At 38.1% G+C, this 17,812-nt stretch overlaps 1 protein-coding gene across 4 annotated transcripts in view; it reads left to right on the top strand.

Moving 5' to 3' along the window:
- The window catches only part of LOC127418018 (transcription factor COE1-A), a 161,420-nt gene that overhangs the window by 94,681 nt on the left and 48,927 nt on the right, over positions 1-17,812 (top strand). For all 4 annotated transcript variants that reach the window (XM_051658330.1, XM_051658329.1, XM_051658327.1 and 1 more), the window contains exons 7-8: positions 9,327-9,408; positions 12,180-12,321. In XM_051658330.1, coding sequence (XP_051514290.1) covers positions 9,327-9,408; positions 12,180-12,321 — 224 coding nt within the window. The remainder of the gene's footprint in view (positions 1-9,326; positions 9,409-12,179; positions 12,322-17,812) is intronic.

Raw genomic sequence — 17,812 nt, 5'->3', positions numbered from 1 at the left:
TTGAGTAAACAAAGCCATTCAAAACAATAAATGTGTTCACATTTTAAATGTGCAAGAGCTTCAGAAATGGAAACAGGCCTCATTAATTTTTGAACTCTCTCTAGAGTCAACATCAGAGAGTGGTTTCACATATAGTATATTTAAAAGGAACCAAACCCAGTTCTGTTAAAGTGAACCAGAAAGGGAACCAGCTCCAAATGACCTCAGTGCTTTTGGTGTTTACAATGTAAGTGGACTTAGCAGAGGACCCATTTTCTTTTTTGGTCCTCTTAGCGTTGATGTGGTCTCAGACCCTTTGTTGTTTACACCACGACTCCTTAAGAACTCAGATCCCATGGCAGTCTCTATTATGAAATTTGGCTAACAATAAATTGTCATAATACTTAAGGTCTATATGTGCTTAATACGTACGTAAATATGTAGCAATTTATTAATATTTATCTTGGAATCATATACTGTAATAAAATAGGGCTATATGAATTCCTTTAAGGCTTTAGAAACTTAAAATATTGCACAGGGATAGAATGACATGAAAAATCATATTATAAAAGATAAAATATTTCCAAATACTTAAACTTTACATTACAATCAGCTTTACATTTACATTTAATAAAATCCAGACAATTCTACTGTATTCTAATCTATTCTATTATGCAATAGTAATATATTTTTGTCCTAAATTCTTTACTTTCACAAGTTATGCTAAGACTCTCCGATTAAACCGACAAACCCTTATTTCGCACGAAGAAAAACATTTGAGATTCTATGTGTATTTGAAATTAAAGTAAGCGAGCATCTTCTGTGTGTCATACACTGCGTGTATGAATTAACCCAAAACATTTGCCATTACGCGAACATTAAATTAAAGTGAAATGGACCACTTTGCATTCACTATCAAAATCCTCGCTTGCATTTTCGTGGGAGTTTGGTGCAAACCTCCGCAAAGGGCATGCCCATCACAGCACTTTACCATCATGCACTCTTCAGAAACTGCTCTGACCAGGGGCGTACCAAAGGAACCATGAAAATAACCACAGGCCCGATGGGTGATGAAAAATAACCAAGGCCCCCCAAAAAGAGGGCCCAACAGTTTCTTTAAACTGGGGCCCGTAAGAATTAAGTAATGCCACTGGCTCTGAATAAGTGCGGTCGGTCCGCTGTTCATTTGAAGTGCTCAGATAATACGACAAGACTGGATAATGAGACACAACGTGGTCATGGTAATGATGGTACTTTTATATTCACTTAAAATTTCCTTGTTTAGACAGTAAAATGTAGTTAGAATTTAAGGTTCACAATAATTGTGGTAGATCAAATAATCTCGATCAGGCTATTATGTAATACAGCTATGTATGGCAAGCCGTGAGGTACTTGTCATAACGACATGCAAGGCGTACTGGTAACTCTTCATCTTCAAATTGAACCACAAAAGGAACTACAAAAGAAAACGGTTCTTTTGTGGCACCTTTTAGGGGGGTCTGAGATCATTTGGGTAGTTTACATATACACATTATATTGCTCTGAGACTGTTTGGTGTGTAAAATGTAAACTTATCAATTAAGTACAGTAATAAAAACCAGGGACTAAAAACGGTTTGAGGAACAACAATGAAAACCAAAAACGAACGAAATTTTAAGCAGAACGTAACCGAAAAACGGAACAAAGTGATTTTCATTTGTTCTGGAGTGAAAACGTTATTTTTAAATGCTGGAAACCGGTTATAACCAGTTAATTTTGTTCTGATATTTTTGTTCATGAAACTAAAAGCCAAAGGGTTTATCACAGTATATTTTTGGAACTATACCACTTCATGTTGCCCGAAAAAATGAAACGTGCATTGAACCTGAAGGAAACTGCTGCATCACACATTTAATTACCTAATAATCCATTGTGGATGTAGTAGTCTGTGAATGAAGACCTTTTAACAACTGTATATGCATAATTTCTACATATACAGGCACGGCTAATTCAGATACAAGGAAAACATTATTAGATGTAAAAAGTACTTTTCTCAGTTGTTTCCAAGTCTTCACTGAATTATTGTTAGATATGATGCAGTTATACAGATTTGATGCTGCCGGGTTTTGACTCAGAAGCAGATATTTAATTAAAATGTTATTTAACTGTTAATTAACTGTATGCTTGTTATGATTTCTTTTGTGATAAATTAAAAAATATATAAAAATATTTTGAGGCAAGTGGCTTATTTTGAGCTTGTTTTTCCAGACCAGATTGCTTGCTTCTCTTGTGAGATCTGCCAACACTGCAATTGGTATTTCACCCACCTCTTCAGGCAGAGTACTGTCATTTAAAAAAGTACGTTATTAACCGTTCTTTTATTTTGTTCTAACTGGTATCCATTTGTAAAGGAGGCTGCGAAACTTTTGAACTGGACTAATTTTTTTTTTTTTTTTTTTTTGTCAGAACAAACCAAAATGATAAAAACTGAAACTTTGTCAAATGAATAAATTCATTAATACAAATTCTGAGCCCTTACACAGTCTACACAAGCTCAGCAAAGTAGTGTGAAATATAAATAATGCTACAAAACAAAGTCACTCCCTACTGAAGCACACTGAGGGAGCATTTGTTGAAAATGAAAGATACAGAGCGAGAATTCTTCTTCTCTCTTGCTATGAGAAGAGAATTCTCTTTGCTCGCTTGGCGTTTCTTCTTTCTCCCTCTTTATTTATTTAGTTTTTTTCTGAAATACTTCTTCGGTTGCATTTGGCAAACTCGCAGGCCAGTGTAGATATCCAGCCATAATAAATGGAGGGAGGGGAAAATCAGACATCTGAGAGACCAGCTAAGCAAGCCGGCGATATTTCTTTTCTTTTTTATTCAGTCCGGGACAGATCTTTTGGAGATTATATTATATTATAAGCAATTTTAGAGCTGTCAGGACAACATGTCTACCGGTCTTGGTTTGCCTGAAGGTGGCGAGAGTGGAAGGTTACACTTCTTGTAGCTGCCGGATTGTTGAACTCAACTTGAATTCATATTTTATTTGTAGTACCTGGTTTGAAGCAGTTAAGAGCAAATTAGAGAGTGTTTAGGGAGGGAGGGTCACTGATGCATGTGTATATTTTTGAAGCATGAGCAATATGTTTATCTATAGAGGGGCTTACGTAGACAGAGAGAGAGAGAGAGACAAACAGAGGTTGAAATGGACAGCGAGTTACAGGGCTGCCCTGCTTTCAGAAGATTAGCCTGTCACTCGTCAATGTGGTGTCGCCTTACTCAATTAGCCACAACTCAAACTCTGTGTTTTAAACAAATGCAACATTCCTATCGTGCCCACACAGTAGAGGTAATGGAGAGCTGACTTGAGAAGACATCTGCCCCGCTCCCATTAAAGAAAGCCCATGCTGCTGTCTTACAGAGGCATTATGGGAGACAGGAATGAAGATGGTGTAAGGTGAGGACAGAGGAGGCTATAGTGAATAAAGAGAGATATCATGCCATACGGAATGGCACTTTGAGTGTTGCTTCATGGCAAGAATTGGCATTGGCTGTATCTCCCAGAAATGGACACATTTATATTCTCTCTCTCCCTCTTGCACTCTTATGGTCTGCGTTAGCCTTCATAAAATATTCATGTTGGTTGTGCTCAGTGCCATAATTGCCATCTCAGCCTTTGAATAATTGATGGCTGGTGCCGTTGACTTGGTCTCATTTACTGAGAGTGTGGGTAATACCATCCTCACACATGCCACATGCTCTAATGCCACACTGCCTCAGTTAGTGCCGACTCCAGATCAGCCGTTTTTTTCTGTACGCTGCCATCACTCATTTGAAACCACCCTCACAGCAACAGTCAAATGCATTTAAATCAATAATGGTAGCGACTTGGGCTAAAAGTATCATTGCAAACACAAGGGGCGATTTGATTTGGTTTGATGTGCTTTTAGACACAGCTTAAGGTAGGATAATTTTTCGTTTATTAAGGTGCTTTCTGCGGTCGTAGCACTTTGAATGGGTGTCTGATTGTAAAGAACACTTTTCTGGATGGATATTTTCTAACAGTTTAATTTGACATCTACTTTAGCATAACAGGCTTCATTTTCAGAGGGAGAATGACACATGAGTGAACGGTTGGCTGTTCACACTGTAGGAGAGTTAATTAGTGGGCCAGAGCACAGCAGCCCAGCCAGCAGACAGATGTGACCCCTAGACAGACCGAGGTCAAAAGTCAATTTGTTGAGGATTACATTAACCCTGCCTACACCAACCCCATCACCCCTTTCTTAACTGCTTCTTTAATTCATCCCTCACTTTTTTCTCTGAGATTCACTTTTTTCTCCCTTCATGCTTGGAATCTCTCTCTCATCCATGACATCAATTGTATTCTCTCAGTCTCTTTCCAGTTTCTTAATACATTTTATTTTAGGCCTTTATTTTAGAACAGTGTTTCTCAATCCTGATTCTAGAGGACCCCACCACTGCACATTTTGGATGCCTCCCTTATTTATCACACTTGATATACTGATTAACTCATTAGTAGGGATTCATACCCCACATCCAAATGTGCCTACTTCCCTATAATATAGTATGCCAAAAGCAGTATTTCAAATGAGTAGCATGTCTGAATCCTTAGTAAAATAGAGGGTGAAAATAACGGGATGACCTACTACATCCGGCAATATTCTGAAATGAGCAACCAATGGACACTTTACCATCTCATAATGCCAAAGGAGCTTTAAAATGCTCAGATTTAAAATGCTAAATAACAATAAAGTGGCGGAAAACCACAAGTTAGGCAGCTCTTTTCAACACTAAGTGCTATATATACACCAAGACAGTTGTTCCTTGTGTTGAGTTACTTTCGCGGCTACTATGTTGTTACTATGTCTTGACTATACTCATTTATTCGTTCTACTTATCTGCATACCTAAAGAACTTTTTTAACTAACTTTCTTCATCAAATGCAGTAAATACTCTGACAGTATACAAGACACAGCTAATTTTAGAGGACAGTAGAGTTATGCAGGAAAGTGAAGGAGAGTGAGGGGGGAATGGGATCGGAACTCAACCCATGCCAGATCTGAACCCGGGTCCATGTGAGCCATCAGCTCTTACACATGTCATAAGCAAGTGAGTTACTTTCTGCACCACAGCTCTGACCAGTTCATTTTCATTAGACTTTCATCAGCAGCCTTGTCTGATGAGTGTAAAAGTACAGGGTAACATTTATTAAGTAGAGGAGTATGTATTACAGGTCAGGCTCTTTGCTCAGGCTCCAACTCGTTCTACCCATCACACACTTGGAGCGCTGCCCTCTTCCACACGTTGACTGTGGTAATAACCCTCTCTAATTTAAGTGCTCTTAGCTGTGTCATTTTCAATATGCCGTCCAATCTTTTCTAAAAGCATAAGGTCCCTGTTCGAAGTGCCCTGCGGAGGGCACACTTTATTAAACATTACACGTGTGATTACATGTCCCCTCTCTGTTCGGCAAGCATCAGAGTACTCTTAGTATTGCTAATGGAGCTACGAGGTCAGGAAAGTCAAACTATATACACATTACACATGTGAATGAGGACCTCTAAAAGTGGTGTGAATGTATGTGTGAAAGGTGTGAAAATGTTTGAATGTGGCAGTTAGGAGTCCAGATGGACAAATCTATAGAGCAGAGGGAATGCAAGACAAAGATTGGGGGGAGAATGTCTTCCTAAAGTGAGGGCACCCAGGGTTTTGCAGGGGATTTTGGAGGACTATGAGAGCGTGATTTCAGCGATGAGGTTAAGCCCAGACTTATCTCCGCACAAAGCAGGCAGAAAGAAAGCGAGAGCGTGGAAGAATAAGGGACAGGTCAAGGGAGCTCAAACAGGGTGAGTAGCAGCAGGGAATCAGTGGGGAAGAAAGCCGCAGCTTAGAGTTCTTAAATTATATTATAGAGGAGGCATGTAGGACTAATCTGTTTACCCAAACAACACTGTGGATTACAGACACGCACAGAAACATATTTGTACCAACACACACATACTCACTGAGCAGTAAGATATAGCTAGATTTGAAGTATACATGTATACACATACGTATAATATGTACTTTCCATTTGACATGCTGAAAAATAATAGGAAAAAAGGCATGAGAGAGGGATGACAATGAAAACGATGATGTTAAGAAACTGAAAATTCATGTGGATGTGGCCTACACCCCAGTATGTGCAGTAATCACAACTCTAACTGGTAGTGACACACTACTGGCTTGTGACTGCTTGTGACTGTGATCAGTTTACTGAATGCCACCAAAGGTGCTGTCCTTATGTGTCAGTGTAATTAAAGAAAGCTAATATAATAGTGGATAGATGCTGCAGACAGATGTGGGTCCTCATCTAAAGCAGTGTATTGAATGTCAAGCAATGAATGAAGAAAGAGAGAGACCTCACTATGCTAATAATTAATATTGTAGAATTCAACACACAGAGAAGGAGGGAAAACACAATGAGTCGGCCATAAGAAAAAATACTACACTAATTAGCAAACTACGGAGGCTTAGTTCACACAAAAATGAAAATTCTCTCATCATTTACTCACCCTCATGCCATCCCAGATGTTTTTGACTTTTTTAATTCTGCTAAAAACAAACAAAGATTTTTAGAAGAATATCTCAGCTCTGTAGGTCCATTCAATGAGCTCAGAAGGTCCAAACAGCACATAAAGGAAGCACAAAAGTAATCCATAGGACACAAGTGGTTTAATCTATATCTTAACTTGCATTGTGAGGACCTACAAAGCTGTTATTCTTCTAAAAATATTTGTTTGTGTTCTGCAGAAGAAAGAAAATCATACAAAGCTGGGATGGCATGAGAGTAAGTAAATGATGAGAGAATTTTCATTTTTTGGGTGAACTATCAATTTAACAATTATATACATTTTTACCAATCTTAACTTAAGTACACAGACTGTAGGTATTTTCAGTTACATCAGTAATGTTCACAGGACTTGTCAACACAAGCAGGGTCGTAACCACCAATCCCCCTATAATTCAGATTGTTGGTCGACCGATATTGTTTTTTATTGGTTGATTCTTAATTTATTACTGCTCATGGTAATACTTTACAATAGGTTCCATTTGTTAACATTAGTTAACAACAGTAGTTAACATGAACTAACAATGAACAATACTTTTACAGCATTTATTAATCTTAGTTAATGTTCATTTCAACATACTAATACATTTTTAAAATCAAAAGTTGTATTTTTTTTAACATTAGTAAATGCACTATGAACTAACATGAACTAACAATGAACAACTGTATTTTTGTAAACTAACATCAACAAAGACTAATTAATACTGTAAATAATAGTTAATTGTTTGTTTATGATACCTAATGCATTAACTAATGTTATCAAATGGAACCTTATTGTAAAGTGTTACCCATCTCATGTACATAGCAAATGTAACAACTAGCTGCTTTACTGAATAAAATTTATTAAAGGTGCAGTATGTAAGATTCAGAAACCCTTGTTATTAATGACACCTGTGGCCATTAAGTAAACTGCAGCCTGTTGCTCGTGATCGCGCACACACTATATAGGGACACGAGCGAGCATGACTCCATAGGGAAGCGAGATTGAACGTGATTCACCGGCATCATGATCACAGATGAGGTAGCATTATTAAAATTACACAGTTATGATTGTTTTACTACAAAATTTGAGACTGTATGTTATATTTGACTCTCCAGTGCTGGAACAGGGCTAAAACAAAATGTGGATATAGGTCTGACTATGCGAGACTGTAGTTTGAAGTAATCACTTTTCTTTGCATGATACATTGACTGCATTTATACGATAGCCTATGTCGGCATTAGCTAGCTAGCCAGCTTTATCAATAGCTGTTGGTGGATGATGACAGTAGTTGTTTATAAAATAGACTGTACATTATAAATTTGTTGACACAATTCAGTATTGATGTGATTCCATCACAACTGTCATTTTGATATATCAATGTCCAATTGTTTTATAATAATAGATTGTATATATTTTCTGTATAACCAAGTTATGCTACACTAATGAATGGAGCTTTTTGCATTATCTTGAACATTGTCTAGCATTCATTTCATGTGTTATTGTAGTTTACCTTGCTGAATAATTACAGATGAACATTATGTCACTTACTGTGAATCAGCATACCTGACATTTAGTATAAAGAGAAGATCGTTTAAATTATTTGAAAGTTATGAAGCAAGGTAGCTTGCAATTCGTCAGCGTTAGCAGGCAAGGTCAAGTTAGCTAAAATTACAGATCAATCCTTATGGCACTATATTTCACATGCTTTGCAGTTATGTAAGCTTACCTGTCCAATAAGAAGAACGCCAATTCAGGGTCGGTTTTGATCCCCAAAACCGAACGAAGGACCCTCCAGGAATCAAATGTCCTGCCGATGTTCACTCTAGTTTTCGCTCGACCACGATCACGTTCCCGCTCCCGTTTAGCCAGATGGGAATCAGTAATTATTTTTTTTTATATTTTTGGCTTACTCTTGAGTTTGTGTAGGAGTCGGTGTTGTGCTGGGAGCCGGACGTTTGCTGGATTCCATCTCTAAGATAACATTACCTAGTGTTGCAGTTTGTTGACGCTGTTGAATAGCGAAAGAGAAGCTACTGTCTGAGGCAAGGCTCTAGGGAGCGCACATAAACGTCATATCCTTTGGATTTTCCCAGCAAAAGCGACCCGCTCCCTTCGCATGAAAATCAGTCTACAGGCTTTAATAGGCAACCTAGGAAGTCCGGGAAGGGCTCATTTTTTAAGTTGTGTTACAAGCCGTTCACACATTGGCAAAAAAAAAAAAAAGAGGCGAATATTACATGAAAGATGTTACATATTGCACCTTTAAGGATTTAGAGATCATTCTACTATGGTTACTTTTGTATTCTGTCATTATTATCACATTGTGTGGGGAAATCACACAAATCCGGATGATGTTTTGAGTGACCCCTAACAACGCTGTTCAACCTATCTCTCTGTGTCTCTCTCCTATCTCCTTCTCTTGCTTTCTTCTCTTTCTCTTAGCTGAAGGCACGTTTCTGGCCCATTGACAAATGGTCTGCTCTTAATTTCCAAGACCACTGTGTTAATCTATGTATGTGTGTATGTGTGTGTGTGTATGTGTGTGTGTGTGTTGGAAAGTAGATCTGATCTTATGTATACACAGAGTAGGAGGATGCAGTAAGGTTAACTCATCCCGTGTGATGACACATACAGTAACATTTTGTTGTCAATACCACACAATACTGACATCTTTACAGTCATATCTGTGCAAGCTTCTTGAGCAAAATTCTCGTCCCTCATAGATGCTCTTATTCTGTGTATTTCCAGGTTTTTCTTGAAATTCTTCCTCAAATGCAACCAGAACTGCCTAAAGAATGCAGGAAACCCACGAGACATGCGCCGCTTTCAGGTAGGACTGCAAACACCTTGCAAACAAAATTTGTAAGGGAGTGACAGAATTGCATTTAGTCATTTACTTCGTTAGTGGAGCATGTTGCAGATGTCGTAGATGGTAACACTGGTATCATTTTATAGTAATATTTGTAACAATAAAAAAAAAAAAAAAAAAAACATAAAATGCTTAAATCTGAAGTGTGTAATGTTTTATGCAATGTTTTTAAACCATTTGTTTTTAAAATAATGGCAGGCAAGGAGTGTTCGGTAAACCTGTCTGAAAATAATATTTTTGCTGTTCTGTTAGGTGACACTAGTGGCACAGAAATTATGCACTTGAGTTTTAACACATCATTAGCTCATGTAAATTTAATAGTGATGGGAAGTCTGATTCTTTTCTGGGAACCGGTTCTTTTGGATGGTTCATTTCAAAGTACTGGTTAAAAAAAAACGATTCAACCGTTCTTTTACATCATCGTGTAATGACTTCACAAGTACGTAATGCTATCAACCCAGCATTGTGGAATACACGCTCAAACACATTCAAGTAAGGCCATATGTGAGCTCATATTGCTGATTATTAAATTTTATTCAATTAAGTTATAATAAATAGGGTGTTTATTTTCATCAGTGTTTCATTCAGGGATCCTGCCATCTATTGATTACATCTTGGATAAGTTTCCTACATTAAAGTTTTGCACCTAAAGCACCCAATACAGGCACTGATACACAAACATTGATATTGTGTGTCTAAAGCATATAAAGTGAATAAACTAGTCTTAATCAACTCACCCTTTTTTTACAAGAATCCAGCTCATAACAACTTAAAATATTATCTGCATGCACAATGCTCAATAGTACAATTTATTTACATCTCTCGAATGAAAGGTTTTTGCATGTTTTAATAAAAATGTTGTTTAATTAAACTAGTTGAATGCATAATTCCAGTATGTTTTATTTATTTTTAAACAAACGTACATTTCGCCATCTCATTCAAGTCCTCAGTTCAAGCATGCTCACCAGCAGCTCACTCATCAGTTGTCAGCATTTCGAACATGTCCGAAAGAGGCGATTCTCAGTTCAGTGTACTGTTGACTCGAGAACTGCTGCGACCGGATCGTCATCATACTGTACATTGATAAAACGGTAATACAATCAAGGCATAAACATACAGTATTTCCAGTATGTTTTATGTGTTATACTTTCTGCTGTTCAGCAAAATAGATCAGAAACATACATTTCACTTCCCTTAATCACACAGCACACTCATGCTCAGTATCAACAGCTCATCAGTTCTCAGCATGTCGGACATGTCCGAAAGATGCGATTTTCAGTTCAGTGTACTGTTGACCCGAGAACTGTTGCGACCGGGGTGTTCAGTCCGATATGCGAAATGTTTGGAGTGGGTCATTAAAAAGAAGAGTTGGCCAAATCAGACAACGCTAGTTTTTAGGGCTGATTAGTCGGTGTTATCGACAACGTCGCCAATTTTTTTTGTTGTCGAATAGTCGTTTGATCTCATTTAACGCAACACAAAATAATTTGAAACGCTTATGATGATGCAGGAGAGCAGCACTTCAGATCGCGCTTGGTTGAGGAGAGGAAGAAAACACAGTCCAGACACATTCCAAACTTTCCAAACAGATTAAGGTGATGTCGATTGCAAAGTATGAGGGAATTATAATACAAAATAAGTAAATACAGAAGCAATGTTGTTGTGATGTTAAATAAAACGGAGCAGAACCTGGTGTTCTGCTTGAGCAAAACTTGCCTGTCAAAGCATCTAAAAAGGAAACACCTGGCGTTATGTCTTTAATGCATCCTTTATTAAAGTTCAAACAATAAGGAAGCGGGTTGTATAAATAAGCACAAACTCCGAAACTGTCTTTCTCTGTGGGGTCAGAGCAGCTTACATGAGTCGCATGAAAAACAGCGCAAGAGAGATTCGAACTTCTTTCGGCTGATACACTGCCTCACGCAGAGATGCTCATCCAAAACAGGGAAAATGCAAGCTGTGTTTTTCAAGTCTCATCAAGCCCCTTCCTCTCTCTAGAGGAAGAGACCTCTCAAAGCCTGAGAGTCATTTAAATAAGAGGCTCCTCAGTTGCCAGGAGATAACTCCAGTGTCTGTCTTCAGCACTCTTTGTGTGTGGCATCCCGCATTACAAGCTGAGAGTTGTTAGCTGCTGTCATTGTTCCAGGCTCTCTGGTGAAATGTGCTTGTTTGTCAGTTGATCAGTCAGCAGTTACTTACACACATATTCTAACTCTGTTCCAAAAGCTATTGTGATGTCTCTCTGCATACTGCCTACATAGGCAGCTCCTGACCATCATGGAACTTCATACTGTGAGTGACAGATTTGGAAGACTCTTCATAGACAGCAAGTCCAAAGGAGACTTGACTTTTGATTTCAATAGAATTTGGCGTTAGCATGTTGCTAAGCTAACAGAGCAATACCCTAATGAGCGTAAAAACACATAGCATAAAAATATTACGTAAAATGGTCATTTGTCAGTTACACAGAACTGTTTATTGTCAAAACTTTTCAGTATTGAATAAAATCTGAAGTCCATTTATCTTGCCTCATGCTATCTTGGATTTTTATGATGTGATGCCTTAAAATGCTGCCTCTGTAAGTGGGTCACTAGGTTTTGGAACAGAACTAGTGAATATGTGGTATTTCAACACTTCAGTTGTTTGTTTAGCTACTTTTTATACAAGGACAGAGTGTGTTTTGTGAGCCAAGTGTAGTACAGTCATCTCCTGTCATCATTTGTCTCCTACAGGTGGTGGTGTCTACTACGGTCAGTGTGGACGGCCACGTGCTGGCTGTGTCTGATAACATGTTTGTACACAATAACTCTAAACATGGACGCAGAGCTCGCAGACTGGACCCCTCTGAGGGCACACCATCATACCTGGAACACGGTGAGTGTACATACCGTATGTGTTTGTCTATCTGTTTCAATGTGATTGTTAAATGTCTTGGCCATCATTTCATGCACATCTTTTTTACAGTTCATGTCACTTTGTGTACTGTATATCACTTTACACAAAAATTCATGTCAAATTAAATAATTTTTGGAAAGAGAAAGAGAAATAGACAAATAGAGACTAAGAGGCAAAGGAAGAGATACAGTGAGGGAATTAGACAGCAGGCATAAAAGACAAACGTGTTGCGTTTGCAGTGCCTGTGTAATGTAGTGCATTTCTGCAACCTTTTCAACAGTCTCTCTCGTTAGAAAATTTCCTTCACTGTACTTTTCCCACTCAAGAAACCCTTTTATTTGCACACAGCTAACTATCGGCAAGGTTCCAAGCACTGTGCAGTCTGAGTTCAGCAAATGTAAGACACTTTGTTACACTCAATGTAGTTTCAGTGGTTTCAGGTTTAATTTAGCTTTTGTGCTACATTAGCACAGATGGTTGCCCATCATGGCTAGCACTGTACTCTTTCCTAGTGTCAACAGAGAAATTACTTAGAGATCCTTGGTCAGCTGTCCCCTAAAATGTGTGTAAGTTTAATCTAAGGAATTTATCATTGAGATTTGCAGACTCACTTATATTTGTGTGTCAAAATATCAAAAAGGCCAAAAACACACAGAGCTTAAAGGGATAGTTCACCTAAAAATGAACATTCTCATCATTTACTCACCCTCATGCCATGCCAGATGTGTATGATTTTTTTCTTCTTCTGCTGAACACAAACAAAGATGTTTAGAGGAGTATTTCAGCTCTGTTGGTCCATACAATGCAAGTTAATGGTGGCCAGAACTGTAAAGCTCCAAAAAGGAAATAAAGGCAGCATAAAAGTAATCCATACAAATCCAGTGGTTTAATCCATGTCTTCTGAAGAAATATGATAGGTGAGGGTGAGAAACAGATCAATATCTGTCCTTTTTTACTATAAATACTGCTCCCTGCCTAGTAGGTGGTGATATGAATGAAGAATGTGAATGCCAAAAACAAAAGAAGAAGAATGTGAAAGTGAAAGTAAAAGTGGAGGTTTATTGTAAAAAGGGACCTAACCTGTTTTTAAACAAAATTGATTATTATTGACTCTCATACTGTTTCAACCCGAATGACTTCCCATCTTCTGTCAAACACAAAAGGAGATGTTAGGCAGAATGCTACCTAAGTCACCATTCACTTGCATTGCATCTTTTTTTTTTTTTTAATAAAACATGTTGAATAAATAATGACGGAATTTTCATTTTTGGGTGAACTGGCCCTTTAACGGGCAAACATTATTTCAGCAGTGGCATTGCAGCATAGCATCGCTGGGCTTTCTTCAAGCACCCACAAGGGCGTCTTGCAGCAACTAAGAAAAGAGCAGAGAATGCTGCATTCCCCAAGTGGCCTGTTCTCTTTAGATTTGAACATGTGTCTTATGAGACCTTTGAGGCTTAAGCACAGCACATTTATTTCTGAGCGACATGTGGCCTTATCTGCTGTTTCCCTTCTCTCACTAGTGTAGGGCTTCTCACAGGTTATAGTAAGGGCCTCCTAAATCCCTCTAATAACATGTGGAGATGATTTAAGCACTGATTTTATCCTCAGTTGCAATCAAATCCAATCATTTTCTCATTTAGGTCTGGGATGACTCTAGGGAAGAACATATTTTTCTGTTGGACTGTTAACCTATATTTGTGATGAGAAACTAAGGATTTGAATTATGATGATTTGATGATGATGATCGAGTTCTTGTGTTAAATCACTTGATCTATTCTCCAGGGGAAGTCTTCTGTCTTTAAGCATAGTTTCCATTGCACAGAGAAGATTAAAAAGTCAGTGTTCTTAAAGCCTGAACATATTTTTTTGTCTCTCTCTCTCTCTCTCTCTCTCTCTCTCTCTCTCTCTCTCTCTCTCTCTCTCTCACTCACTTGAAAGACATACAGGCTTATATTATAATTCCTGATTATGTCTAATATAAAACATGGCCATCTAGAAGTATTTTTCATGGAGGGCAATGAGTGAACTCAGGAAGACAAATCTTTACCATTCAACACCAGTTTTTTGTAATAACTAGGCCCAGACATAATCTGCACCCGTAGAACTCCTAAATGCTTGGCAGATTTCTGCAGAAATGGGAAGCCTCATCATTTACCAAGTTATACACATCCCAAAACCCTTGCATGTTAGATTACTAAATATTTGATTTTGCTTGCAGCTACCAATAATAATGTAGGACTCTCAGCTCCATTAAACACATTTTGTTTAAATTTATTTAGCAGATTTTCCCCCAAACAGGTTTTCTACAGTCATGTACAGGTGCATCTCAATAAATTAGAATGTCATGGAAAAGTTCATTTATTTCAGTAATTCAACTCAAATTGTGAAACTCGTGTATTAAATAAATTCAATGCACACAGACTGAAGTAGTTTAAGTCTTTGGTTCTTTTAATTGTGATGATTTTGGCTCACATTTAACAAAAACCCACCAATTCACTATCTCAAAAAATTAGAATATGGTGACATGCCAATCAGCTAATCAACTCAAAACACCTGCAAAGGTTTCCTGAGCCTTCAAAATGGTCTCTCAGTTTGGTTCACTAGGCTACACAATCATGGGGAAGACTGCTGATCTGACAGTTGTCCAGAAGACAATCATTGACACCCTTCACAAGGAGGGTAAGCCACAAACATTCATTGCCAAAGAAGCTGGCTGTTCACAGAGTGCTGTATCCAAGCATGTTAACAGAAAGTTGAGTGGAAGGAAAAAGTGTGGAAGAAAAAGATGCACAACCAACCGAGAGAACCGCAGCCTTATGATTGTCAAGCAAAATCGATTCAAGAATTTGGGTGAACTTCACAAGGAATGGGCTGAGGCTGGGGTCAAGGCATCAAGAGCCACCACACACAGACATGTCAAGGAATTTGGCTACAGTTGTCGTATTCATCTTGTTAAGCCACTTCTGAACCACAGACAACGTCAGAGGCGTCTTACCTGGGCTAAGGAGAAGAAGAACTGGACTGTTGCCCAGTGGTCCAAAGTCCTCTTTTCAGATGAGAGCAAGTTTTGTATTTCATTCGGAAACCAAGGTCCTAGAGTCTGGAGGAAGGGTGGAGAAGCTCATAGCCCAAGTTGCTTGAAGTCCAGTGTTAAGTTTCCACAGTCTGTGATGATTTGGGGTGCAATGTCTTCTGCTGGTGTTAGTCCATTGTGTTTTTTGAAAACCAAAGTCACTGCACCCGTTTACCAAGAAATTTTGGAGCACTTCATGCTTCCTTCTGCTGACCAGCTTTTTAAAGATGCTGATTTCATTTTCCAGCAGGATTTGGCACCTGCCCACACTGCTGAAATCACCAAAAGTTGGTTAAATGACCATGGTGTTGGTGTGCTTGACTGGCCAGCAAACTCACCAGACCTGAACCCCATAGAGAATCTATGGGGTATTGTCAAGAGGAAAATAAGAAACAAGAGACCAAAAAATGCAGATGAGCTGAAGGCCACTGTCAAAGAAACCTGGGCTTCCATACCACCTCAGCAGTGCCACAAACTGATCACCTCCATGCCACGCCGAATTGAGGCAGTAATTAAAGCAAAAGGAGCCCCTACCAAGTATTGAGTACATATACAGTAAATGAACATACTTTCCAGAAGGCCAACAATTCACTAAAAATGTTTTTTTTTTAATTTGTCTTCTGATGTATTCTAATTGAGATAGTGAATTGGTGGGTTTTTGTTAAATGTGAGACAATATCATCACAATTAAAAGAACCAAAGATTTAAACTACTTCAGTCTGTGTGCACTGAATTTATTTAATACACGAGTTTCACAATTTGAGTTGAATTACTGAAATAAATGAACTTTTCCATGACATTCTAATTTATTGAGATGCACCTGTATATCAGGAGACTTTAAAATGGTTATTTTCAGGCCTGGAAATATGATGTAAATTAACACAATCCTCCAAATTCATCTTGGAAAGTCTTGGAAAGTTCTAGAGTGAATATAGCCTTTTCTAGTTATGCTCAGCATTAAAATATTTCATCAGCAAGAGTTTGCTCTTTTTGAATACAATCTCCATAGAATAGTTAAAAATGTCCTTAATCTGTCATCATGAATGACTGGAAAAGTAATGGAAATTTATTGGGCAAAAATATGTTGGAAGCCTGCCCAAAATGCACCTACAATTTGAAAAATGTCCACAGATTGTGTCAGGGTTTGGTCATAACCAACATGCCTACAGTGTAGCACTTTCCCTCACTCAGCTCTGCTCAGCCACTCTTCTTCATTATTGTGTCAATTTCAAAACATTTCCACTTCCCTCCAGCTAACAAGCCTGTTCTGTTAGACAGGGTGGGTGTGTGTGTGTGTGTGTGTGTGTGTGTGTGTGTGTGTGTGTGCGCTTTGATTGCTCAGGACTGCAGAGACTAGGGTAAAGTGGGGGCACCAATACATGTGGTCATGTCACAAATGCACTGTTGTGGAAAGGAGTGTCTGCAGGGCTAAGAGAATGTTAGTTTGTAGAAGAGAGACCTATTGTGTTTGTATTTCTAAGACTGAGTATGTGCATGTAAGAGTGATTGTGTGTGTGTGTGTGTGTGTGTGTGTGTGTGTGTGTGTGTGTGTGTGTGTGTGTATGTATGCGCATATACAGCATAAGAGAACAGATGGCGGCAGAGGAGGCACCAAAGTTTAATCTTATCAGATGGATTCACATTCCATCTGGTTAATCCATGCACAATTTCAGCACCCTGCAAAAGAGTCGTTTTAGGCCAAGATTACCATCACAGATTGCTCAACCGTTCCTCTTCATCTCTCCTGGTTTATCACGCCAAATTGCATTATGCCCAGCAGTCACCCTCAGTACAGCTACTACAAAAAGATCACAGGCGAGCCAGGGAAGGCCCTGCAGTCACAAAGTGGATTACACCACTTGTGAAAATTACAACATGGCTGACATGCAGAATATTTGTGATATTTTGGTGTAAGGAGATTTGGATTGTATATTTGGGGTTATTGAAATGCTCTTGTCTTTAAAGTCTTGTCCTTTAATCTAAAACATGTAATACCCTATTTAAAAGGCAATATATCTCCAGGAAATCATGGCAAAATTACAGAATGAACTGACTGTCAGGACACTGTGAATATGAAACTTGAAAGATTATGATTTTTGGAGGATTTTGAAGGTCTTCCAGAGATATGCATCACTGTAAATAAAAATTTTGAAACAAAAATTGAACATTTATATTTTCTTTAACTTGGACTTGTAAAGTCTAAACCAACCCAAAAAACAATTATAAATTCATTAAACAGGCTTTCTGCTGTCACAAAAAATATATATATATATATATATATATATATATATATATATATATATATATATAAAGAGGAAGAAATTAATTAAATATGTTTTGTATTATTTAATTGTTTATTTATTTATTTGTATAGGGATAATACAGAAATATCAA

The sequence above is a fragment of the Myxocyprinus asiaticus genome, chromosome 27 (genome assembly GCF_019703515.2).
Source record: "Myxocyprinus asiaticus isolate MX2 ecotype Aquarium Trade chromosome 27, UBuf_Myxa_2, whole genome shotgun sequence".
Lineage (NCBI taxonomy): Eukaryota > Metazoa > Chordata > Actinopteri > Cypriniformes > Catostomidae > Myxocyprinus > Myxocyprinus asiaticus.
This window is presented reverse-complemented; position numbering and strand designations above follow the sequence as displayed.